At 38.6% G+C, this 27,474-nt stretch overlaps 2 protein-coding genes across 7 annotated transcripts in view; one reads left to right on the top strand and one right to left on the bottom strand.

The window, feature by feature from the left end:
* Positions 1 to 27,423, top strand: part of TEX9 (testis expressed 9) — a 41,789-nt gene extending 14,366 nt beyond the window's left edge. The window contains exons 9-12 of one of the 2 annotated variants that reach the window (XM_083849994.1): positions 1,099 to 1,272; positions 4,226 to 4,360; positions 4,878 to 5,012; positions 23,453 to 27,423. In XM_083849994.1, the coding sequence (XP_083706120.1) occupies positions 1,099 to 1,272; positions 4,226 to 4,360; positions 4,878 to 5,012; positions 23,453 to 23,659 (651 nt within the window). In that variant the 3' untranslated portion in view covers positions 23,660 to 27,423. Of the gene's footprint in view, positions 1 to 1,098; positions 1,273 to 4,225; positions 4,361 to 4,877; positions 5,013 to 8,692; positions 10,081 to 23,452 lie in introns of those variants that run through there. The other variant, XM_083849995.1, reaches the window with a different exon arrangement.
* Positions 9,790 to 23,401, bottom strand: MNS1 (meiosis specific nuclear structural 1; the record flags this gene model as incomplete). Of its 5 annotated transcripts, XM_083849999.1 has the most annotated exons (11): positions 9,790 to 10,316; positions 11,311 to 11,436; positions 12,345 to 12,602; positions 14,466 to 14,573; positions 14,652 to 14,868; positions 15,663 to 15,892; positions 16,778 to 16,880; positions 18,343 to 18,470; positions 18,633 to 18,731; positions 21,053 to 21,154; positions 23,004 to 23,401. In XM_083849999.1, 8 exons carry the CDS (start codon positions 18,366 to 18,368, stop codon positions 10,218 to 10,220), a joined length of 1,167 nt encoding a protein of 388 aa, XP_083706125.1. In that variant the 3' UTR covers positions 9,790 to 10,217. The 5 variants fall into 5 exon arrangements, with proteins under 5 accessions (XP_083706125.1, XP_083706123.1, XP_083706126.1 ...); XM_083849997.1 differs by lacking the exons at positions 21,053 to 21,154; positions 23,004 to 23,401 and adding an exon at positions 20,834 to 20,911; XM_083850000.1 differs by lacking the exons at positions 21,053 to 21,154; positions 23,004 to 23,401 and adding an exon at positions 20,716 to 20,770.
* Positions 27,424 to 27,474: the final 51 nt, after the last annotated feature.

The raw sequence follows: 27,474 nt of genomic DNA, 5'->3' as shown, positions 1-27,474 counted from the left end.
ATACTATGGAGTTCAGTTACTCTAGCAGATGACAGGAGAAAACCTCGTACCTACTTCTGCTTCCATACTACTCTGTATGTAGTTTCTGTGGTGTGAAAATAACTTTATTACATTCTAAAGGCCCCAGGAAGAACATACTTGCAAAGCCTCGAGACAGACTGTGAGTTTTGCTTCAATTCACAGTACAATTATTATAAGGAAATCTGTTTTAAATATAAAGAATGGGAATATCTGAGGTGCATGTGGTCACCGAACGCTCAGAATAAAGCACCCATTTCCCATGTGAGAAGCATGTATTCTTGGGGGCTGGGAGGGTAGGAGAGACTTTTTTTTTTTAATAGAAACTCCACTTTCTGTGCATGCCTTATGTTTTTGATAAAGAAATGAAGGGCATAATGTAGTTCTGAAATAACCTACATTTGTATTCACTTAGTGTTTAAAAGGTTATGAATTTAAAATGCCTTTAAGTTATAAGGCTTAATGTGGGATATAATTGCCAGTAGGTCATGAAGCTAGTACAGGATTCACTTTATGTTGACAGAAACTTGGATTTGAATACTTGATGTATCCTGGAACATTAGCTTGCTTTTAAGTCAAAACCAGGTAATCCTTTAAAACATAAAGGATTGATTATCAGTAATTAGATGATCTTTTTACTAGATTTTTTCCTAATTGTGTGCATTTAGCTGTTCTCACAAAAATGTCATGAAATATCTATGTGCCATTGTTATTCATAAAATTCCATAACATTCTGATGGTTCTCACAGCCTTTGAGTTACAGGAAATTACATGTTTTACATATTACTACAAGACAGTCCCAACTTAAAGACTGCAGAAAATTAGATGAGCAGAAAAATATTTTTTTGAAGTACTGCTCTGGTAAATTGATCTGTTGTTTCTTTAGTTTGTCTCCAAAGTGTTGTGAAATCTATCATCATCTAAACATTTTAAAATAACATCATTTAAAAAATGATTATCCTTATATCTACAATATATATACTTGTAGTTTTATTTACAAAATATTACTATCACAATATTCTACTGCTTCCTTGCAACATTTTAATTTTGGTTTTGTTTTTGCTGATTGCTGTCAAACAGGATGATGAAAATCAGAGTTTAAAATCTCGGCTTAAGGATACTGAGGAAGAAAAGACTAGACTGCAACGAACAATCAGCATGCAACAGTCTCAGAATGAAAAGTACAAAATGTTGTCACAAGAAGCAAACAAAAAAAGTGAAGGATTACAACAAGAGGTCATTGCACTAGGAAAGGTATTGCAAATATTAGTCTCATTTATCTCGTGAAAGGGAAAAAAAACATCAAATCACCCTCTTCAGTCTAGTTTTACTAATTTGTATCCAACGATCTCATTAGCATTTCAATCTCTAAGTCTTAGAAAATGTATTTTAATATGGTCTAATCACTTTGTAGAAAGAAGAAATGACATTTTGTTAATTGTTTTTCTTCTGTTTCTACTATCATATATTCTATATTTTAAAATTAAATTGTGTGAAAGATCTGCAGGAGACAAAACCACCTTCTCAGAAACTGCTGTCAAAGCCATAAAGAAATCTTGAAAATACAGGGAAATTGTATTTTTCTGGTTTTAATTGTAGTTGTTGTAGTTGTTAAAAAAGCTGCAGCTCATTTTAGTATCCTCTGCTAGGTAGAGGAAAGGATGTCACTTTGTTCTTTGAAATGGACTATTTGAAAATCAGCCATTCCAATTTGGATGTATCAAAATTAACCTGGCTCCTCCTGCAGGCCGCATATGCAAAATTGTATACGTGCCTAGTTACAGCAGATGGCCTGTATACCCAGCTTTGTTTGTTTGGAACTTAATCGAAGAGCAGCATGTGTTTTTCTTTAATTACTGAGAGCTAGAGAGGTTGACATCAAAATGCTGTACTACATATAGTATTGTATAATGTATGTAATATAACCAGGAGAATGTTACACTCAGGAATGTGGGGAAAGCAGAACGCAACCTTTAGCTTAACAAAGCCTCATTATACCTCCATTATATTGTACTATGCAACTGTATAGGTGTTCTTTCATCTTAGTGTTATGAAGTTCTGGCATTTTAAAACTAAAATGTACTAAGTTTGTGTGTAGTTCCTGCACAGATACTTGGAGGTTGTGAGTTCACTTAAGTACATACCTTGACTGTTGATTCTGTCAGGAAAATGTATGTTGGTTCTTGCATATTCGCAATTAGAAAATTTATCCCACCGTTTAAGATACATCCATTGCAATTAAAATTTTATTCACATCTGCTGTACAGCTACCATATCCAAAATATGGTCTCTTTCCTCCATTATCTTTGCTTTGAATTTACCAACCACACTTTGGTTATTCCTAATAGGTTGGGTTTTCTAGAAGTTGTCTAGGTTACTTATCAGACACAGTCATGACAAATGGTGATAGTGCTTTAAAGTACTGAGAAGGCAAAAAAAAAAAAGCACAATTTTGTTTATTTTTTAAAGTCTCTTCAGTATCCTTAGCAAACAAAAATCTTAACATGTTTACAAATGTGTTCACTTCTTGCTATATCCCAGTGTTGTAACTGTGCATGTTATGCGACACCCAGCTGGTAGTTGTCTGAACTGCTTCTGTTATGACATAAGTAATAGAAGACCAAGTTGTGATATGTGTTATGCCAAGTTTGCTTAGATTCTCAGCAATTTATACAAGTTGATTAATCTCCCAGTTGCTCTTTTGTATGTACCTAGGCAAAGAGTTTCACCAAGTTTTCACAATTTACCTGAAACATGGTATCTAATTTGTTATTTCTACATTTCATTCTTCTGCTCTCTGGTCTCCCTGACTCTTATCTTCTTCTAACCATCTGCCCCCGTCTAGGTGATCTAATAAGCGCTATCACCATTTTCTGTTTGCTGCCTAGTTAGAAGAATAATATTTCCTTTATGTTCTCTCCCCCTTGTCAATTCACATTAGTTATAATGTTACATAAAGTTCAGGGAAACACCAAACTTTTGCTCTTAATCCTTTGAAGACTTTGTGCAGGGATTTTACAGCTTGCCTTGAAGAAAGTCTTAATGTTAAACATTTTCTCTCAAGTGTTTTTTGGGGGATGGGGGTAGCAACAAAATAAAAAATGTTGAAGCAACGTCTTTGCCAGCTGCTGGGGTGGTACATTCACCAATACCATTTTGAAGAATTAGTGAGATGCAGCTTGCTCTCCTCTTTTCATCCATGTTGGAGAAGATTTCGAGCTTCCCAGAAAGACCTAGTCCAGTCATAATTTACCATTTTTTTTTTTCTGGGTATACTTGTCAATTAGATGTTTACCTGGGTACGATATAAGCATACTAAAGTGTATTTCTTGGATAACTGATGGCTACTTAAAGTAACCACCACAACAGCTTGTGTGGAATTGAGGAAATGGAACAACTGCTCAGAACAAGAGTGCCTAAGGGTAAAGGGTTAAAAATAAGACGTTCCCCCAACCTCAGTTTGTTTAAAATAATCTTTCTGTACCCAAAATTTGATATTTCTTTTTCACAAATGACAAGATGTGCTCTTTCTGCCAGAATTGTTTATTTCTTCTACTTTGTCTTTTATCTGTATTCTCTGATCTTCAATCTCATTACTCTGTTTCTCAGCTTGGTCTCTTTTTCTTATTTCCCCACTTTACAGCACTATGAAATACTCTCATCAGAGATAAGAGGGAACTGTTTTGATTGTTGCCATAAACACTGGATGAACTATTTTCTGCTAGATGAAATAGTTACTACCCTGAGGCATCAGGGTAGGCTGTTTTAACTTCTAGTTTGTAATTACATGCGATAAGCTGTGAGAAAAAGAGGTAAAGAAGCAGTTGCGAATACTAGCCACCGTTCTAAAGTCTGCCACAGATTGAACATGGCAGCACTTTTCCCCCATTTTTTTAGACTGGGCATACCAGTGGTCTCCTGTATCAATCCTGTGGTCTTACATGATCAGCTCCACAATACTCTAAGAGAATGCTAAAAGAGAGCTTAGAAAGACTTTTCAAGGTTTAAAAATCTCCTTTTCAAGATTTAAAAGGAGGAGGGAAAAAGGGGATAACACTGGTATTAAGGGTCTTTGATTCTATTCACAGGCCACAGAAGTCCGCTAAGTTCTCAGGGATGAGCCTTGCTGCAAATGTCTTGGTTGTATGGTATTCATTACAATACCATGATTCATAACGTTTGTTTTTAACCTTTTCTTCCTATATAGGAACTAGAGAATTTAAAGCATGTACAAAAGCAGGCTGCAACCAGGCAGAGTGCAACAGAGGTTCGCTTAAATAGGGCCTTGGAAGAAGCAGAGAGATATAAAGTGGAGCTGCATAAACTGAAGCAAAGTAACAAGGTACAGTGCTTCAGAAGAAAGTTTCAATTTGTGATTACTTAATATTGCTGGAATGAGACAAATCAGCTTTGAAAGTACGGCGTCCTTTATAGACTATCCCAGAAGTAACTAACAGCAAGTCACCAAGGGACTTGATAACTTATCTGTGATGATACTGCTGGAGGAAGAAATGCGTAGAAGAAAATTATAGCCTCTCATTTTTTTGCCTTTTTTTTGATAATAAATGTACCTAGAAAGGGGGGGGGGAGGGGGGAAGTACACATACACAACTAATACATACACAGGCAAACCACATTATTAATTTATCTTGTATTATTTATTCAGTGGAGCCAGCAAATGTTATTTTTTAAGTTTTTATTTCCTTAAGTTTTAGTGAGGGAATATTTTGATGCATCCATTCTCTTTTCTGAAATGTTATTTGTGGCTACTGTTTGTCACTTGTTACGTTATGCCAAGTTTCTCTGGTTAAAGCTTCACTTGAATGAATAATCCATTTCTCATTTTCTTCCCATGGTAGGATGTAGTTAACCAAGAACTCAAAGCAACTGAAGAATTAAAAACAGAAAACAAGAAACTGCAGAAAGAAAAAGGAGAGCTAATTGCAGGTTTCAAAAAGCAGCTCAAGTTAATTGATATTTTAAAGAGACAAAAGGTAAGGACACAAGTACTGTTGTATTTCAGATAACTCTTACCTGAATTTGTCTGTTGTCAAGTTATGTACTCACATAAACTAGAGCCCCAAGACCAGGAAGTTGGAATACAAAGGAACAGCAGCTTTTATTAGCACATATTGCTAACATTTTTCTTTAAAGTAAAAGCTGGTCATCTTTTGCATTGACTCCATTCCTTATTTGGAACATATCCTGTTATGGTAAAAGATTACTACTGACGAGCTTTGAGACAAAGAATATCTGTTTGTTCAAGAATAAATATTGTTCAGGTTGTAACATCAGCTCCGTGCAGGGCTGTGTCAATAGAATCCATTTTAGCATGTGAGGTTTTTTGTTTTGTTTTTTCCTCCAGCATATTACTTGCATATCATTAGCTGTAATATAGCGCCCTCCAAGGATTAAGGCATTACATTTTAGACTCACATTCTTCCTGGATTCTCTAAGTGCATCCTTTGCAACTAATAATGCTTCTTTGTACACGTGTACAAATCTGCCCAAGTGCAGATCTCCCTGTGTGTCAGGAAAAAAAAAGGGAGTGGGTGAGGGGAAGAGTATTTAGCCTAGGTGTGAATTTAGTAGAGCGAAGGATGGGAGTTGATCTACGTCCTTCTGTAACTCCTGGAATATAATGCATTCTTGGAGTCACAATGACATGTACATGGCCATATGGGTTTCCTATCTACGTGGCACTTGCACCTAGCCTTATTTTGAAAGTCATTTGTATATTCATTTAATATCTCCTTCACTTCCTCTCTGAGGGCATAGAAAGAAGAACAGGGGCTACTGGTTTCAGGTTTTTTTAGTATGTGAAGCTGAAATTGAATATAGAGTAGGTAGTAGAATACTTGCTGAAAATTCATGTTGAATGGAATCACTGTTGAAGACTGTTCCTGAAACACTTTGAAAAATGTATTTACCCCCTCTGCAGTGTCCAAATACATTTTCAGCATATACCTATCAAATGAGCTTTCATGGAACAAATTGAAAGAACCTGTATGATTTCATGAAAGCAAATTACAGTGAAAGGAAGATATATTAAGAGATGTTGCCCAAATCAGAAAGTCTTTCCCCTTACTGTCAATGCATTTAGGTCTCAGAGTTCTGAGACACTTCTCCCTTAAAGGACTTGCATTAGGTTCACATGCTGTTACTTGTATCAGTTTTCCTTCTGATGTTGCATGGAAGGTTTGCAGAGCTATGTACTTCAGAATTGTCTAGATAACTTCTTAACTTGGTAGAGTGGTTCACTCCTGCTCATTGCTGAATCTTTATCAATCCAAGTAACTGCACAGCGTAGTAGAAAGAAAAGTATCAGTGATAGAGTTAAGGCTCTGCTTTTTGCACTCAAACCACAGCTGTCAGCTAAAGAAAGCAAGTAGTGGTGACTTGTTGAGCAGAAGCATCTTAGAAGAGCTAGCCTTTACGATAAGAAAACAGAACATTTGCCCTTCAGAGTGCTGCAGTGATCACCAGACACTTTGTACACACTCACGAAGTTGTTGAGCCTCCAAAGAGAAAGAACAGCCCTGTATGAAGTGGCAACTTCATAAAACAAAATGCACATACTTATCCTAAGAATGGAGAACTGCAGTGTGGAAATACACCCTTGAATTTGGAATACATCTCCAACACAGGACAAAGGAGGACAGAGTTGGAATAAGTACAACTGGGGCTGCTCATGTACTTCCAGTAGAAGAGTTTTTCTGGCAGTAAAAGAATCGAGAGGAAATCTTGGGAATTCATCTAACAGAAATACTACTAGCTTAGCCTTGTCTGGCCTTTCTAGCTCTTTAATGTTATTTTGAGAACGACAACAACAAAATGTAGCATTCACTCAAAAGATAATTTACATGAGCTAGCTCATTGTCCTCTGGAACATGAATCCACTGAAATGCATGTTCAGGGACGGTGTTTCTGTTTGAGCCAGAAACATAGTGTCAGATAAACCATACATTTTTAACAAATAGTTTAAAATGCTTAAGAAACAAAACTTAATACAGTTTTTAAAAATATGAATACCATAACAGAACTGCAGATAGTACAGAAAGCCACTTATCTTCTGTTATTAGAAACGTTATATACTCACAGAAAAAGGATGTTGTTAGTTGTTGGCCTTTCAGAACAGACAACAGGTAGAAAAACCTGAAAGAAAATGGTGCTAACACTGCCTTTTATACTTGGCAGCAGAAGGAGCTGGGAAGTGTACTAATGCTCACATGAGGCCAATATACATAGTCACCAGAAGACCTTCAGGTTGATTTTACATCAACCTGTTGTTGAATTAATGAGGAAAACCTAGTTTGGGTCATTTGTGTAGTATTCACTTACAGGGAGATGCACAAAGCATCTGTACAAAGATGTACAAAAGGTACAGCTATTCTGGAGGTGACGCTATGCTACGATACGCTGCTACTACATGAAGAAAAATAAAGGAAAAAAATTAGTAGGATGAGTTGCAGCTGGCAGCAAGTAGGTGTTGGTGTCCAAATTGGACTCTGTAGACCATTCTCTGCTTGCCTTGAAAGAGGGAAACTCATAGAAAATCCTAGTTTTAAAAAGGAATTAGGGAAGTTTGGGTTTTACAGAACTGGAGGGTGTTACACTATCAGTGGGAATTGCTTAGGCTTCTTTGTTGTTTGGAACTGACAATGTGTCTGTATAGAGAGAAAAAGTCAGATACCTTGTAGACCAGACCTGTTTCCTGTTCTTTAAAACATAGCCATGCTATTATAAAATTGCATTCTGAATAAGAGCTCCTTAGATGGGACATGGTCTTTGCCACTTGAAATGCTGGTAAGTAATGAGAGGATATTGCAGTGTGGGGATGAGGACATATAGCATATTTGTGCTATATGCTGTGACAGCAGCTGCAACCCAGTGAGCTTGCAGGGCTTCCTGGCTGCTGCGTCTGATTGGTAGCTCTGTGTAAATGTGCTGGCCATTTAGTACGTGTTTTCTCAGCAGTCACCTGGATGACGTTCTTCCAAGCAATTACATTCTTTTAAAACAGAAAATAGCCTTGTAATAAGTTTTAAAGTTTTGTTTGTTCCACTCCATGTTCCGTTTAAAGTATCCTATGTATGCTATATCCTATATATACATGCCATAATGAACCCCAGATACAGGGCAATGTAACAGAGTAGTCTGCTTCAGATATCTCTCAAGGTGTATTAATGTTATGCTTTGTTTTATGCTGATTATGCTATTTGTTACTGCTACTGTATTCCTTCACTAAAATATTCATTTAACATTAAATCATGCATTTTAGAAGCATTAGTACTGTGAATGAATCAATGATGTGTTTGGCTTTAAAGTTAGCTGAATATTGATCAGCTTGAAAGAATGTATACACAGTTTCTTGGATGTTTTTTTAGAGGTCATGGGAGTTGTCAGTTTTCTGGTAATTTCCATGCTCTGTTAAAACATATTTTTAAAGTAATACAAAGAACTAAGAAAAACTACTGATCCCATTTTACTAGAGGTGAAGTTGCATTATTTAGCATAAAATTAACTGCAATATCCTTACACTAAAAAATGAGAACTTCACAGGAAATATGAACAAATTTGAAGCCCCTTTCAGCTATCTCAATTATGCAGGACTTTATATTAGTCATTCGCACTAGCTTGTCTTCTGATCCTGATTTCTTTTATTTCTTTCGAGATGCACATTGAAGCTGCTAAGATGCTTTCTTTTACTGAAGAGGAATTCATGAAAGCTCTTGACTGGGGAAATTATTGATTCAATAAAAAAACCTGTTTGAAATAGAATTCAAATGATACAGCCTTTTGGCACTAAAAATGTTTGTTAACAAATCAGTGACTTGTTTTTTGTTGATTTCTGCTTATGTTGAAATTATTTAACTTTTAAAAGCTTGCTAGCTTATGTTGCAGTATCACTTGAAATACAAATTGTGAAGTTTGAAGCCAAACTGTCCCTTCTGTGGTAAGCAAAGAGGCACAGAGAATGCAAGCAAGATTGCAACCAGGGAACTGTTATCATTTTTTTTTTTTAGTATTCAGAAATGCTTGTTAGATAAGGTAATGCTCAGTTCAAAGAGAAGTCAGTGTTTAGTCTTAGAAAATTCCTTATTGCAACAGAAATAAGTTAACAAAAAATGTCACGTCCTTTTCAAAACATGTTTGGAAATCATCATTGTCTGTTCTCTGCAACAGATTTTTGGTTTAAGCAGCAACAGCTCTTCTGTGAAAACGTTCATAACTTGTTTCAGTTGTTCATCTTACAGTGTGAGTGGCAAAAACATACATGAGAATTGCCCCTCAGTATCATGAATGACTCTATAAATCTGATACAGTTGTATTGTTCAAAATTTCTACTTCATTTAGTCCAAGTAAAAATACTTGACTCTGTCCCTGCTCATCAGCTGCTGCTTATGGATACCATCAGGAGTGATGGCTCCATATTCACAGGTGCCTTACTGGCATTATCTCCTTGAAGATTTTATTATGGCATCGTTATAATCAAGGACTAGATAAAAATGTGAGCTGTGTACCTTAATGAAGGGGAGCAATAAAGGTCAGTCCTGGCTGCATGAATCTTTGTCAAACCTCAGCTATTTCACTGTATTCTTCCCACAGAGCAACTTAATAGGAACGCGACACACAAACAGTAAGTTTATATACAGAAGTAATGGTATGAAGTGATTCTGACCTCAGAATGAGAACTCTCTCTCCTTAGATCCTACTAGCAAAGCAACATGAGCTAGCAATGAAATAGTAATTCAGATGTACCATTGGTAAGGAGAAACATTTAGATTAGTATTTTAATAGTGTTATGCAAATATAGATACATCTTTACATTAAAACAAAAAATAGTGCATTGGGATGTTATAGTCCATTATGAAATATTCATCTGAATTTACAGTGTCTTAGGGTTCTGTTCAGTTGCTAGAGAAAATATTTTTAAACATTGCTTCAACCCAAACTCAAATGTCCTGTGTAATTGACAAATAACAACTTAATTTTCTACCAGTTTATTGGTGAAAAATGCAAGTACAATACACATTTAAATAAAAGTTGCTGTCCATCCGATCTTCCAGTCTTAAAATGGAGACTTTTTTGGTTTAAAAAAAAAAAAAAGGAGCTCCTTGCTGTTAACATCAACAGAAATTTTCATTAGAAATCAGATGACATCTAGTGGCAAACCAGGAGAGGAGACTGTGGAAATTTCATCCCTCTTCAGAAAATGCATTCTCTCTTCTCTTTTGGAAAGCCAACCTAAATTCCTCCCCAAGCAGCTTAATGTCATCTTCACCCTTGAGTATTCCCTGCAATAAGGGGAAAGAAACACATGTAGAAGATAAAACAAATTAAAAAGATGATTATGGATCTTTTTGTGTAAGTTGTAAAGCTTTTATCTATCCCTAGTGCCAGTACTATCTTTAAAAACAAACAGCTCTGAAAACCATCAACAAACTTCAGTGGATGAGTTTCTAATTGCTGCAGTCAGTGCTAACATAGAGCGGCCGAGCAACTACACTGAAAAGAGGCACTGGCTGAGTTGGGTCTTTATTGCCCCTTAAGTTGTGTTGAAATTAGCCTACACAAAGAAATTATTTCAGAAATCAACTGATACTTGAACAACTTGAACAGGAATTATGCTTTGGAAGGCTAAGTGTGTTTTGGGGAAGGGAAGCACTGGAACCCAGAAATCAAAATCTCTAACCCTAATTTTAGTGGTCATACTGAAGAAAAAATAAGTTAACACCAGTACATGAAACATTCATTAAATCTTATTGAAGTTTTTGATGCAGTTGTTTTTTTTCTAATAAGCAGCTTTTTCATTTTCTTAAAATGCGTATGACCCACAGAACGTATCTTGCAGCATTTAGAAAAACATTATGAATTACAGCTGTATCAGAGGCTTCAAAATGAGGCAGAACTTCGGTGTTTATCCATTTTGAGTGAAACAGGCATTTTGAATCAAATAGGCTTTTAGATACAATGGACGCCTTTCTAGCTGGAAGAGCCTTACTTAAAAACTTACATTCCATATCCAAAAGCTTTTTATGGGCAAAAAGGACTGCAGAAGCTTTCAACAATCTCTGTATGCATCAACAGGGCAAGCAGTGATACAGCAATAAAGAGTATTTTTCATTGCTGCCTAATTCAGAAAAGCTGAACACGTGAGAGCTGACACAAGGACACCCACTGACTTCAGGTAATTTACACAGTTATACAACCTTACCTTTGAACTAGCCAAGAGAAAAGTGATTTTTTTTCTATAAATCATTTAAAGCATTTCAAATACAGTTCACTTACTCTAGGAAGATAACCCAGTAATTTAGATGCGTGCTCTTTCAAGAGTTTCTGTCTCTCTTCTTCAACAATTAGACGAATGTTTTCTCGTCTTTTCTCCTCTAACTGCCTTTCTTCGAGTTCACGTTCCTACAATAAAGAAGTAAATTTTCTTAACCATTGAGTTTCAGCTCTGTCAACATTTATTTCCCACCAATATATACTATACTTATGGAGACTTTTTTTAATAAAGTAAATTTAGAACTTTGAATTAATTTTAACTCCTGGTCATGGGAAAATTAGTTTGAAAATGATGAAAAAGCATATGTAAAAAGACACTATTTCAACAGTAAGTGCTAACTACAATAAAAGTCTCAGACAAAATAGAAGACTGAATACCAAGACTTGGGCTACAGTTAAATTATTTAAAAGTCCTTTGAAAAAGTTTGGTAAGTCAAGGTCTGGTTCCTTGTGGACTCTCAGCTGACTTAGTCTGTTCCTGCCTCACTGCTCTAGTCCAGCAAAAGGAAAACCAGGCCTGTGTTCTTATGCCGATGACTAGAAATTGCAGTTCATATTGCGCGTGCAGTCTCAAAACTACAGCGTAGCATTCCATGGGTGGTTTTTAGTTTATGCCAAGCTTTTTCTTCCTCAGATGCTACCCGGAAATACTTTATCTGAAATCAAGGCTGAGTTTTCCCCTTCTTACATATCATCAGCAGTACTGCCTGATGAAGGAGGCTGAAGTGGGCAACAGTTGTATCACTGATCATATGGCTCTTGAAGAGCTATTTGCAGAGCATGTCAAGTATACCACAATCTACAGCTGTTAAAGGCTTTAATCTTTTCAGCTGTAAAAAGTTGTCTCTAAAGACTTCTTTCTTGTCAGCAAACTAAAACAAAGGCCTGCTTTCCACCTCCTGCCCTCAACCATTTCTCTGCAATTCCTTTGTCACCTTTCCCTTGTAACAATAGCCTTGTTACACAGGATAGAGAAAGTATTCTCGTATTAAAATGTTTTGGCTCAGACCAACAGCAAAACTGAACATTTCTCTTACTTTATCTGCAATAAATTGCCTGCGACGGTCTTCAATAAGTTTTTCCACAGCCCTTTTGTGTTCAAGCTGTTTCATTCTTCGTTTCTGAGCATTCATCTGTTCAATGCGATCATCCTCTGCAAACTTGGCCAACATCTGTTGTCTGAAGGCTTCTTCCTCTTCTTGCATAGCTTGTCGCGCTATCTTCTTTAAAGCAAATTGCTCTTCATATGTTTGCTTTAAGTCTAGACGTTGCCTTATTTTCTTTTCAATTTCTGCCTATAAAGGAAATTCAATAAAATGCTATTTATTGAAAATACTTTGGAAAATTCAAACTTCAGCTACCTGATTTGTCTCAGATAAAAATTACTGTAGCTGCTACCTTCTAGCATACATGAGTGGAGCAAGCATTCCATATTTAACAGTGGTCTCCAGTATTAACCAGTTTGGCAAGTGTCTTAAGACTGTCAAAATTAAGTCCAAAAAAAAAAAAAAAAGAAACTTTTTCTCCATGAGCATGAAGTGGGTCAACAAGACATTCCTCCTGAACAACTCCCTAGGAATAACAGGATTACGTATTATCTGTGTTAGATTTTATCTAAAATCTGATGAGAGACAAAGTAGGCAGGAAAAAGCAAACGGATGTGCAAAAAGCAAGCAGTTAAACTGCATAGCTTAAACCTGAACTTGCAAGTTACTGATTTTACCTTAAGAAGAAGCATGACAATGTATAAAGGGGACCATGAGAGTATCCTAAACCTTCAGTTGTTTTCGTGGTTCAAAGAAAAACAAATACCTTAGGGATGGCAAAGGAAATTCAAAAGACAGAATTTTTCCTCCAAAAACGAGGTTTACATACAAACTGCTTGTCCGGCATGGTACATTTAGGAAACACAGTCTGCTGGAGAGAGACACTTTCTGCCAGAACAGAAAGAAGAAACAACAGAATGAGAACTGGGGTCATTCAGCCTGGAGAAGAGAAGGCTCTGGGGAGACCTTACAGCAGCCTGCCAGTACCTACAGGGGGCTGCAGGGGGACTCCTTCTCAGGAGGTGTAGTGATAGGACAAGGGGTAGCAGCCCTAAACTAAAAGAGGGGAGATATAGATTAGCTATAAGGAAGAAATTCTTTTCTATGAGGGCAGTGAGGCACTGGCACAGGCTGCCCAGAGAAGCTGTGGCTGCCCCATCCCTGGCAGTGCCCAAAACCAGGCTGGACAGGCTTCGGGCAGCCTGGTTTGGTGGGAGGTGTCCCCGTCCATGGCAGGGAGGTGGTAACGGATGATCCTTAAGGTCTCTTCCAACCCAAAGCATTCTATGATTCTATGAAATTCAGTTAATTTAATAAACCTGTCAGAACTGAGCTTTTTGCTTTGAGGCAGCTCACATACTAAAATGGGCCAAAGGAAGTCCCTCAAAACCATCCCAAAGTCATGATGAACACAGGAGACTTTGCAAAATCCAAAGTGTAAAAAAAAAAATAAAAATCCATCCATAAATTACCCTGCCAGCACTGTTAGAAGAAAAGTTTTGGAAATGGGAGTTACTTGGCCTTTGAAGAGCATCCTCAGATGCAGAAGGAACTGCATATGGGATATACTCTCACAAAAACGTTTTTGTAAGTGTCATGGCTGTAGTGACAATTCCCAGAGACTAAAGGAGAGCTGCTCCATCGCACAGACATCAGAAGTTAATGGACAGAGGAATACTGGGTAAAATACTGTCCCCCAGCTTTCACCTTATTACTTATTTTCTAGATCAGCAATTCGAGTGGTTTCATTTTCTCTTAAAATTTTCCTATCTGGTCTGTTTAAATTAGGTTAGTTTACCCATAACTAATCCATAAATTTTATATTTTTCTGCATATACACTTCTGTTTTTATTTTACTAAAGTTTCATCCAGACCAGCTCCACTAACCTAAATCTTCCGCAGGAATAATGGCAAAGTTGCAGTACTCCTCTCCACTTGCATTCTCCCTTAAACAGTTTATGCACGTATAAACAGAGGACATGTACTACATATAAAAAAGCGGTATCTGCCAAGTGCCAAAACATCCATACAAGTATCTGCAGAAGTCCAGGCAAAGCGAATTTCCCCCCACCCAGTACAAAGATACTATTTCAGCTACCTGCCAACACTTACCATCTCCTTCTTCCTCTCTGCCTCTGCTTGTTCTTCCAGATACAGCTCTTGTCGTATTTGTTCCAGTTCTTCACGCTTCCGTTGTTCTCTTTGTAGATTCTGGGCAATCTATTACAAGAAGGAAGGATTTCTGAACAAAAGACAGAAATATACAAAATAATCTTTTATAATATCAAATTTCAATACCATGGCTTGAAGTCTATGCTTTTTCTCCTCCATGTCTCGAACTTTAGCCATCCGCTCTTCTTCTCTTTGTTGCTGACGGCTGGCAAACTCCATGATTTTCTTATTTTCTTCTTCCATCTCTTCCTGTTTCCTCTGCCTCCAGATAGCTTGTTCTTTTTTAAATTCGTCAATGTGCATCTGAGTTGCTCTCATTTTTTCGAACTTCAGTTGTTTTTCCCTGTATAAGGTAAAAAAAAAAAAAAAGTGCATAAGTAGCTATCTAACATACTGCAGTGACATTAAACAGACCATATGCTCATCATAAACAATATATTCCAGAGATGAAGATTTAGATGACTCTCCTTACCCATTCAGCAGGAAATCAGATGCCTGAATTATAAATGCTAATTAATGAACTATCCCTGAAAATGAATCTCATGTTTAATACCTTTCCTTCCGGACAGACTGAACACATAGGTGCTTACTGTTACTCTATTTTATACATGCTCCATCCAAACAACAGAGAGAAGGAAGCCCAATAGCCCAAATGCCTCACAAGCCCTGAACCTTTTTATTCATTTATACTAAACTCTCATCCCACTACCATCATGCCCTCACAAAACTCCTTTCTTATCCATGGCCCTAAGACATAGCACACAACATATTTCATTTTTAACATGTATCTCGAAAAGGTAGGGACATGAGGCAAGGTAGAAATCTGTGATATGCAGTCATTTCCAGCATGACAGTCCTAATGGAAGCGCTCCTTGAAAAAAAAAAATGGATTTTGTATCTGGGGAACAAGACGATTGACTGAAATGACAAGAATATTCTGGCTCTTACACAGCAAAATCTATGCAACTGTCTCTCTTGTTACTAAAGTGGGACCAAGAGAATCTTTCTTGAATAGGAATAATTTGTTGAAGTGGCCCTTACCCTATGAAATAGGCATATCCAAGTTAATTTTTCCCCATAGAATTATATACAGTTTTAAGTTTAAATTAAAAATAATAAAAATTCAAAGTAACTAACATTTGGTCTTCCTCGTAGATCTTCCTTACGATTTCATCAATCATGAGTTTCTCTTTTAGAAACTCTTCATAAGCATCCTGCCTCTTCCTGTCTTGTTCCTCAAGCTGTTTCTCCAGTTCTTGCTGATACATTATTTTCTCCTTGTTTCGCCTTAGTTCTGCAGAACTTTCTTCTTTTGCTACCTTTTCATACTCTTCCTTCATCTTTTGGGCTATTTCAGCATCACGTTTCTACAAGGGGAAAAAAAAGCAATGTAAGATTCCTTTTTGCTTCCACTTGCAGTGAAAAATTACACAGTATATAAAAGGAATTATATTGCATTACAAAAATAGAATGTTTTCCACCTTAATCTTTCTCTCTCCCTCTACACAAACACATATAGTGCCTTAACATGCTTCATGCCTTCAGTAGAACCCTTGAAGAGAATCACCATTATCAAAACAACTTGAGAAGAACTAACAATACTTCAAGGAAGCCATATATTTTATTAAGACCAAGTAGAGTGTTCACAATATGAGTGAAACTAGCTCACAATGGCATAGCGACCAGCATGTAACAGAACTATACAGAACATCCTCAATAAAGTGAGGATTTACTTAATTACTCAATTTACTTAAATTTTGCATCAAACATTAATGTAATTAGAATCACCTGCCTGATCACCAACATTACCCTATACGTACATAAAAGTTCACAGTTCTTTTTTGAAGTTACTCAGACGTGTTTATGTTTAATAACAGTAAAAAGCATTTTCAACCATCTGCTTCTGAGATAAGGATTCACCACAAAACTGCGTATAATAGTTTTAACTTCAGTAAACATTACAAAAACAGTGAAATAAAAACTATATCCCTTCACACGGCTTAATTCACTACTACTTTGACTGTAGTGGCAAAGCAAGCCTTTTTCTTATGGCTAATCAGTTCTCCACAGCAAAAAACAGATTTCAGTATACACTGAATTCTTAAACTTAGCGATAATCTAGATAAAAAGGCCAGCCTCAAAGAGAATTTTTAATACAATCTATACAAAAAGTTAAAGCACTCTGGTGGCTTCTGAGAACAAAATAGGACTTGGTTGAAAACCACACGCTAGGATACGCTGAAACTAATTACCATTTTCTCATACTGTATAGCTTCTTTTTCAGCAATCTGTGCAGCTCGCTCCTTATTCATGTAAGCAGATTTCAGTTTTTTTTCTAACTCTCGAAGTTCAAGACTAAGCGAAAAAAAAGAAGTTCATCTTATTACAAGGTATCCATAGGAAAAAAAAAAAAGAGCCTTCCACCACTGAAAGCATATTGAGAGATCACATCTCTTTACTGGAGTTGAAATGATGTAAATTCTCAAACAGAAAGAAACAATGAGACAACCACTGAACAGGCAAAAAACTAAACCACAAATACCAACTGGTTTGAAATAATGCTACAATAAGAATTATAAACTGATGAACATTTGCTATTGAATATTATTGTTTCATACTGTAGATCATTGTTATGGTATCCACAATAAAGGTTAAGTAACACAACAGCTCACTAGAAATAAGATGATGCTCTTCAGCTGTGCAAATAAATTAGAGATATGTTATTGCATATCATGCGTATGTACAACAAAGGGAAGGAAAAGAAGGATTTTCATGAAAGATTTCTAAAAATACATGCTAAATCTCTCATCCTATTGAGGTCAAGAACAAAATTTCTTGTGTGAAATCTCAGCCCACAGTAACAGAACACAAAGTTAAAATGAGTGCTGACATTAACCAGCCAGCCAAACCACTGGAGAACATTGGTGTCTTTGCATGTGCAGCAACTCAGGAAGCTGAAATCTGCAGAGCTCGGAGACAAAAGCTGCAGTAGTCAGAAAAGACACAAGGGCTGTTACCAGAATGTTCCCAAAACATTTTAATGGAATATATAACCTGTCCATAACCCAGAGTAATCACTGCAAAAGTCACAGAACTCCTTTCTTCCACTGATATATTAAAGGACTCCTAACTATTCTGAAACAAGTCTAGGTAATACCTTTAAAATAAGCTTAAATAAGTAATTCCTTAGGAACGTTTCTTCAGAATGTATTACAGAAAAGGAAAATGGTTTTAGTTTTGTTTAGGTTTTCTTTTATCTTCATCACCATTTTCACCCATGACATCTGTACAAATAAGAAACCTGAGCACGATACTGTATTTACTGTTCTTCTCAACCTTTCCATAATATTACAAGGATATACCGGGAATTTAACAGATACAGAATATGGAAAGCCAATGATACAACCAATAAAAGGAAGTTACATAAAAGATACACTGCTATCTTAACAAAACATTCGTTTTATTTCTCAGGGGAAAAGCCTGATTTTAGATAAAAAAAACATTGCTCAAACAGAAGAGCAGAAAAAGAAAAGTTTCAAAGTTCAAAAAGTTAAAGCCTGTTCTAAAATAGTAAATTGTGTGTATCTGATTTGAACATACTAAGAGCTCCTCTCCATTGCTAGAAACCATCCCACAGTGTAATCTTACTGCATCTGAGGCTCAGTCCAAACTACGTTAAAGGAGGAAAAACAAACAAACAACTGAGAGATGCAACAGGCTGAATACTATAGTACCGTTATCAAGGCTGAGTTTGATTTATAGGAACAGCTGATGGGTGAAGATTTCAAAGAAGGCAACCTGGTATTCGAGTCTTTACCTGTTCTCCCGCACTTGCTGCCTCATCTTTTCATCCTTCAGCTTCTCGTGCTTGAGCCTGGCCAGCTCAGCCGCCAGCCGTTCCTCCTGCTCCAGCTCCTGCTCCCTCTGCTGCTTCTTCTCTTCGTCCTGACCGGGGCAAACAGTTCCCGTCACAACTCGCATTTGGAAGACGACAAATTACAGAACCGCGCCGCTGAACGGCTTTACACGCCCTCGGGACGCTCCGCAAAAGTGACCTCAGGCGACGAACGCCTCCCGCCTGCACCGGCCCCGCGGCGCGGCCCTCACCCTCCGCACGGCCTCGTCCAGCCGCCGCTCCCGCTCCACCGCAGCCCACAGCCTGGCCGCCCGCCGCCGCCCGCCGCGCTCCTCTGCCGCCGCCGCCGCCTGCGGACGACAAGAGAGAGACGGTGCCGCCGGGCCGCCCTGACAGACCCTGCCGGGCCACCCTGCCGGAGCCCGCCGGCCGCCCGCCCGCCATCCCCGCTCACCATCCCGCCCGCCGGGCCCGCCCGCAGCCGCCCGCGCCGCCATGGCAACCGGCGGCACCGGCCTCACCTTCCGGCGGCAAGGGCCCGGCCGCGGGAAAATGGTGGCCGGGATGGCTGCCAGAAGGGCTCCTGGAGCGACTCCCCTCCGAGTACTACATAAAACAGCATTTTGCTTTACGCATCTCTAAGCACACAAACTAGATGGCAGCATTTAATTACGAATTTCTGTCCTTCATGGCGATTGCCAAATGGGAAGCAGTCAGGGAGCACTAGCCATGGCCCTCACCAGAAGAGAGGGGTCCTGGGAAGGTTCCTCAGTGTGCCTCGCTCAAACCCGACGGGCAAAAAGGAAGGAAAATCTAACCCTAGCTTCTCCAGAGACACCTTACACAGCACACAGATGCTCACTCCAAGAATTTCTCCCAAATGGCTTTGCTCCTGGAGGGAAATCAACCCAAACTCTACTCAAATACCTTCTGCCACTTTTCTCAGATTTATTTTCCTTTCTACAGAGTTGCGTGAGATTAAAGGCATTTAAGCTCATTTAAAATAGTATTTAAAACTCATTGTCACCTATTTGATAATTAAAACAATTAACCTTAAGACAAAAACCTTTCAGGAACAGGTAAAACAAAAAGTTTGCCTGTTTCTATTGATTCTGTACTAGGTACGCTTCAATCTGTATATATGTGGGATGGGAACACTCATTATTTTAAATCAATTTCCAATATTTTATTAGAATGCCCAAGATTAGTGTAATACTTTCTGAAGCTTTGGGTATTCTTCACACTTTCAAGAGAAAAATGTTCTCGCACAACACTTGAGAAAAACAAGCTACCCAAACAACTATAGGCCACCGAACTGATGCAAGCAGAGGGTTGAGCTGGGGCAGAAACACCATGAACATTCTCTGCTACTCCCTTCTCCTGAGTAAACAGCCATATGCCTCAGTTAAATGGAATTTTCCTTCTTGCCAAAGAAAATAAAATCAGCTCCCCTCACCTTACTTCTGGAAGCAACAGTAAATAGCCTTCAGATGTAGAATTTAATTTTTGCACACATGTCCTTAATTTGGAACAGCAACACTAAAATAAGAACATTAAATATACCTAGCTTCAGTCTCCAGGAGAGCAAGGCATTCAGAGAGAAAACCGGGATTGAAAGTGTTTGAAAAACATACATGAGACCAGCAAGTCAGTTTACAGAGTCCTTAAAATTAAGAGGTGGCTTGCATTTGTATATCAGCAATATTCATGAGCAGTGTTTCTTTCACAGAAGGGACAGACCACAGCACTAATATCCAGTACAGAAAATACTTGGAGGTTTACAGTCCTCAGTGCCTCATTTTTCTTTGATTTCCCATACATTTCAGATTTGCTCCAGTGAATATATAATGTAAAGAAAAAAAAAAAAAAAACAACCAGAGAATTCTTTTATCCTCAAATCTTACGGCAGCTTGTGTTCAGAAACTCTTACCTTTAATACCCTCATAGTTTTCTCCAACATAAATTAAGCCATTGGGAAGTTCAAAAAACATACTGTGTGCACAGATCTCCAAACAGAAAGCAACCTTTCAGCCTGTACAATCACCCAGTGTATTGGTGAAGGGAAAATATTCCAGAAACCCCACACAAACAACCATATGCACAGAAACAACCCTTGCCCTACTCCTTTTATTAAATTAAATACTTGGAGATGGAAAACAATTTCCCCTAATTCAAATACAACTGCTGGTCTCATTTATTCTTTCTTGAGAGCTTCCCCAAGAACTGCAGGCTCCCGTCCGAAAGCTTGTCTTTTTTTTTTTTTTTTCCCTTTATATCCAGAACTTCCCCCTTCTTTCAATTTGTAGCCATTAGTGTCTCAGTCTCCCACTATACCTTCCCCGTAGCTTCCAGGGGGCTGCTGCTCAGTCCCCCTCAACCAAAGAACTGACTGCACCCCCTCATTGTGGTCATCTGCAAACTTGCTGGCCATGCAGGCACGTGGGTAACACACCTGCATCTGAGCAAGCACTTCTCTCTTCTGCCCTAGCACTTCCCATTCTCCCCAGCAAGGTTGTCTCTGTTGAATGATCCACCTCCACCTGCGGGAAGCATCTGCTTTTGCTGCTCCTCCCAGCTGTGCGATCACAGCAGGTCACTGCTCCTAGCAGAGGCCTCTGTGGTAGATTGTTATTTGCAAAGAAGTCTAGCACTGTGTTTAAAGTGGACCTACCTTTTCCTTATGTCAAAAAGCAGACCTCCTTGATGGATGACACCAACTAATTTCTCAGTTAAAGGCCACACTTGTAGTCTTGGACAGAGTTGCTCAACACATCTGAAAGAACAGAGTGAAAACCCAGTCGTTTTGCAGCCGGCTACATCAGACTCCTTAACGCCAAGTGTGTTTATACTTAAGTTTTCTTTCCATAATATAAATTACCAAGTTTTTAGAATAACAGATAGCGAAATGTCTACTTTACTACAGTTTGGAAAGGAAGGAGTCCCAGTTGCATATTTACCATCAAACTCTTGTTTCATACAGCATTTCTTCTTGCAGTAGTCTGTTTATAGCTTACTGGTCAGTGACCTGCTTCTCATTCCTTTTTCCTAACACCATTAAAAACTCCCAGGGCCTGAAAAGCATCGGGTAAACCAGCAGCCAACTGTACAAGTGAAGCATTAAATTCAGCAGCCCTTTCTCAGGGTTAACAGAGCATATTAACAAACGATTCAGTTCTCAGCCTCAGTATCACCACCTACTGATCAATCTACCACTGCAGAAATGAAGACTGCTGAGGAACGAAAATTTTGCTCATGATAAAAATGACAAAATGGAGCATTAAAGGGAAAGAGGTGGTTTCCTTTACTTTAGGGGTTTAAACCAAATGTTATGCAGGAGCACACAGCAGATAAGGTCATTAAATGAAAAAAGTGATGCCATTTTGCAGGTTTACCTTTTTTCTAGGGCATTTTACCAGATGATCATACCATGTGACAGTGACAAATGCATTCCAGCTGAGATAAGATATGTGGGTCATGCTGACTTTGCAACAATATAAGCCACTACTGGGGATAACATGGTGTCTCTGTGAGACAATTTACCTTCTTTGGATGAAAAGATAAATGTGAATTAACAGGGAAGAGTCTGAAACATCTGAGCAGTGGTATTGATCTACTAAAGACCTAGATAAGTCACAGAGAAACTAATGCTTGCTCTCCTTGATGTTAGTGATGGATGGGATAGCAGATTTAGCAGCTAAGGGGCTATCACTGTCAAGAAAATCTGAGCACTAATACTACAAATAATTTTTTTGGGGGGGAGGGTGGTGGTGGTGGTGGGGGAGGATTACTCTGCAGTAGAGGGGAAAATATGTCCCAGGGCAACAGCAGGCAGAAGTGATCTTTTACTTATGACATTATGGACTGTAAACAAAAATATTACAAGGAACAAAAGTATTCTGTGCTTCAAATCCGTTCGGCAAAAATGCAGCTGCTCCTGATGAGAAAATGTGGTTTTAGTAAATATTTAGCTATATAATTGAGTTTTCAAAGAATAAAGAGAATAAACGGAGTCTCAGGCCAGAAAGGATGTTTGTGAAAAGGACATGAACAGCAATTAGTCTTATAGGGGCAGCATGTTCTTTGCTTCAGTTTCAGGTTTCCATCTCTGCTCAGCTGTACTAGTCAAAAGTAAATGTTGTGGGCATCTAAAGGCGGACGTAGCAAAGCCAATTAGAATGTATATCCACAGCATCATATACAGCATATATTTCCAAGTAAACTCGGAGTTCTAAATATTTCCTATTAATATTTATTACTGGCTTATTTAAGTTCTTAAAGCACCCACCCGCTCTTCTGAGGAAGCACAGAGTTTCTAAAAAATTGAATACATAAATTCCGAAGACTACAGATGAATTTTACTCCACAGTGACAACATTACACCCCAATGTTTCTTATAAAGGGGATTTTGGCTGGTTGGACGCAAAATAATTATTATTTTAGTTAAAAGGGCAGACTTAAATTAAAACAGACTCATTAGCTATTTTGTAGAGAGGATTTTTAAAAATAAAAACAGTAAGGTAGTGCAACTACACTTGATTCTGCTTTCACGCAGGTAGATGATCACATTGTCCCTTCCAGGCTTACATGTTGACAAAACCATTCTTCATCCCATGGTGTCTTACCTCCATAATATCCTTGTCAATTCTTTGTTTCCACATCAGCAGTGCCATAAAACACAAGTGCTTCTTGAAACATGCAGACCAAACTCATTTGGACACTGTAAACAAAAGCAAGGAATCAAGACACTATTTCTTCACTAAGTTTCAAGTCTCTTTCCAAACTTCGTTCAACCCGTCAGGATTTGTTCAGGGTTAAGATGGGAGGCTGCCTTAGATTCATTGGCTGTTTTCTTTTGTATCTTCTCTGGGTGCTTCTGTCTCTGTAGTTTCTGTCCTATTCCTATTACTCCTAACAAACTAAGTTTGTGGCTTTCTGCAACCCTTCATTCAATCAACATTATTTACATTGCTTAGTAGTTTTGTAAGTGTCCTATATATTCTATAGTTTCTTATTATTTTAATCTATACTACAGAGTTCAATTGCTTCTTATAATTGCTGTCTTTTTTTTCAGGATACCTATACCATCAACGTCAGCCAAATTTTGTACAACAGCCAACAGAATTGTGTTCCATTCAGTGAGCTGGGAAACAAGCTTTTACAGCACACAACACAGTCTGAACTTTCCTGCCAACTGCCTGCCTGGCTAGTAGATCTCCTCAGGTTATGGAGCAGAGAATTTCTCAAGTGCATTTGGCACAACTTTCCTAGCATTCAGTGATTAAAAAATAATTTGAAAGCCATGTCCACCATGCTCTTTTTAATCCAACTAGCAAACACAGGGGAAAATACAAGATGCAATTAGCAGACTTTCTGCTTTACCTGTAATCATTTTTTTAAGCAAATGTCCTAGGCAGAACAGAGTTCTGTGTAAAGATGATCGTAAAACTACTATGACATTCTTGTTCGTGCAGCAAGAGCTTTATCCACTTCAATTCAAACTTTTGTTCCCCCAGTTAAACTGAAAAAGAATTGAGATCACGAGTTCAAGCAAAAGGACCGATTTCTTTGTAATGAAAATGGGCAGCGATGTTTAGTTGAGAATCTAAATGTTTATGGGTATGACAATTCTGCTTATAAAAGCTCATCAAGACAGTTGTATGAAGCTTACTCAGACTTCTGTGTGAACACTCTGATCTATTTATCTGTTAAGAAGTGCCCTTCAAGATAACAAGATCCATTTGCAGCATTTAATTTGGAAACAGAGATTAAGTAACAAACTTGCATTTATGCTACTTTTTCTTATCTTTCATTGTCTTTTCTGCATGGGGTTCAAAAGAAACATTTGAGTGACCATCCTGAAACCAGCTCATCTGCCAAGATGGGGAAAGGGACTGTCTCAGAGGAAAACCAGTCATTGCCTTCAACCCAGCCATCATCGTGCACTTAGCTTCTGCCTGCCTCTTAAGCACTCTACCTGGTCATGTTTTCCATTTCCAGCATTTTTAACGCACTACCATCAGAAAGCACAACTCTGGAAGGAATATTTATCGTTTCCATGACTGAAAAAGATATTGAGAAAAATCTGTCAAATGCTGAGCTTTACTCTTCTCCTCCTCCCTGTATTAGCCCCCATAGTAAAGTATGTGCCCAGTAAAAGGGTGAGATGGCACATGCTCCCTGGACTGCCTAATTCCTTGGAAGCACCAAGCCCAGGTGTTTGCATATATTTCTAATTTGAGTGCAAAAGAGCACCAAGAAATGTGCCTAGAAGAAAGCAGAACCCCTCTCCTTCCTGCAAGACACACCAAACAGTAATTCCAAAGAGTTCATTTTAACATTTGTGTATAAGTAAAAGCTGAGGAACTCTAAAGGGGAGTTTAGCAGAGAGGGGAAAACAGAATAAAACTGACATTTTCAGAATTCAGCATCTAACAAAGTATTTAACAAGCTAGTCTCTAACTGTAACCCTAAGCCACAACATCACTAAAACAACGGGAAGGGCAACCGAAGGACTATAAACAGAAAACAAACAACAACCCCAGAAAGGGCTGAGAGCAATGTGAAAGCCTGTGTCCATCTCCTGCTCTGGCATTTCATCCTGCCAGTCAGCTCAGCAGAGTTCTGGAAAAAGCCCCGGGCTGGTGAAGGCTCTGCTTCCTTGCCCCGTGTGGGGACATCTGCAGGAGTCCTGGGGCACCTTTAGTAGGCTCCCTGATGTTTTATTCAAAAGCCTTCAGAGAAAAGAAGAGGGCACAATAGTTAATGACACATTTCACTGCTGATAAAACAGCAACTTTGTGCTCAAAAAAAAAAAAAAAAATCACCAGTGAACTGGTGAATTACTCTGTGCTGCTATAGACCAGATGAAGCCCCCAGAGGCCTGGCTGCCAGGTGTTCCCAGCCCTTTGCCTCTCACCCTGACTTGGTTGCTGTGTCCCTGGAAAGAACACACTGGTGCTGGTGGCTGCATAGCTGCGGGGACTGCGGCACTGCCTGCAGCCATGGAGAGGGCCTGAGAGGCCTCCTTGCGTGGCCGCAGCTCAGCACCACGCTCCCCACCTCACACCCTGAAGGTATGCCACAAAATGTGGGGCTCACCCAGCCCCAAAAGCTGTCCTTTCCCAACCCACCGTTGGACTCTGAGCTGTCAGTTCCCTCAGGGCACAGATTTCACATGGAGCAGAACCGAGATGGTAGCTGGTCTGTGCAGGAACCTTTGGCAACTCTACCCGAAAGCAGCAGGCACTCTTGCTTGTGCTTGCTGTTTGGCACTTGCTCTAGCAGCAGCAAGAGGAACAAAAGACACAGTTTTCCCCCTGATCAGATCACAAGAAGACAGTTCACTCATCTGACCTCTCTCAAATCATTGGACTTATATTCCCACATACTCTCTTCTTAACTCCTTGGCATCCTTCAAAAACCTGAAAGCACCTGCCCTGCAGGCTGTGAGCTTAGAGCCCATGCCATGCCTCAGGCAGCAGCCTGCCCAGGTGCAGGACTGGGGCAATCTCACCCAAGCGGCTTTGCTAAGCAGTCAGTCCCTTCTGTCTGCCTCAAAAAATGCTCACATAAACCATCTCATTCCTAGTACTGAGATGATCACAGAGCTGCGCAGAGGCACCAGCTGGGTTTGGTCACAGAGCTACAGCAGGGACGCAGGGGCCTTCGCTGTCTGTAGGGATGAGGAGATATGACAATGCCATAACTACTCTTTGGTTTGGAAGGAGATAGGAGGATGAGGCAGCAAGTTCTTCTCTTCCTTCACTGAGAAAGGTTATCATATAGAACTGTAAAAAGGAAAAAAGAAAATAACAAAAGGACTTTGACCAGTAAAAGACATTTGCTTCCCATTTGGCGTATAAAGACAAGTTGGCCACCTGACATCAGAAGACAATGTATACACACTTCATGTAAGCAGTAACTAGAGTTTGGTTGTGCATTTATGCTTTGTACGATATGCAAACTTAGTACTTTCTGAAATGAACAGTTAAGTCGAAATTGTATTTCTACAATTTAGAAATCAAACCTATTCTAATTTGCTACAGCTGGACACCACCTGCAGAGTACTGTTTAAGTACTCTGAACATTACACACTTATCTTTTAAATATTGATAATGCCATTTCTCATTTATGTGGCATGAAGTCCCACAGGGAATAATTATGCTAATAAACCTTAATGATTCTCACAAATAAATGATCAAACAAAATTGCTACTGTTGATTTATATTAATGGATGCCTTTAGGAGGAGATTTGTCAGGATGTGCTGCTTCTTGAATCCCAATTCATCTTATTTAGCAGAAGAATGTACATAGTTTGTAAAACAGATTAAGTGTTTAAAATACAATGCATTCATAGAGTTTCTACAGTCCATAACATTCAAGCATGGTTACCTTGCCTTATGGTAAATCTGCATTAAATGGCTTCTCTGTATATAACTTTCTTTGGTCTTTTTTTTCCTCCTCCTTTGTCCCTTGTGACTAAAAAAAAGTCCTCCTGTTGAAGACCTTTTTCTTAACCTTTCTGTTACTCATGTAGGAATTGGTGATCAGTTTGCTGTCCTAGTAGATGAACACTGCTGTTGACAACTTTGTTTTCACTGCAATGAATCTAGAAACATTTTAGTGCTTTAATAAGGGCGCATCACCTGAAGTTGATGACCCAAAGAATTTTATAGGATATGTAATTAAAGTTTCTACTTTTCTGCTGCTGTTGGATATACAGGAAATCCCCATCTCACATACAACTATACTTCAGAAATTTTAACGAAGTTCATTTGAAAAATATTTTACATAGGCTTGCCTTTTAGATAGTACATATGTTTGAAAGCAGTATCAATGTGCTTCGTTTAGCTGTTGTTGTGGTTTAACCCGGCTGGCAGCTAAACACCACACAGCCGTTCGCTCACCCTCCCCACTCCCTCTCTGGGATGGGGGAGAGAAACGGGAAAGTGAAGCCTGTGAGTTGAGATAAAGACAGTTTATTAAGACAGGAATATAATAATAACAATAATAATAATAATAGTGATAATGATAATAGTATTAATAATAATAATAATGTGTAAGAAAACAAGTGATGCACAATGCAATTGCTCA

The sequence above is a fragment of the Anser anser genome (assembly GCF_964211835.1).
Source record: "Anser anser genome assembly, chromosome: 10".
NCBI classification, from domain to species: domain Eukaryota; kingdom Metazoa; phylum Chordata; class Aves; order Anseriformes; family Anatidae; genus Anser; species Anser anser.
The sequence above is the reverse complement of the archived record's forward strand: the minus strand, read 5'-3'. Positions and strand labels throughout refer to the sequence as shown.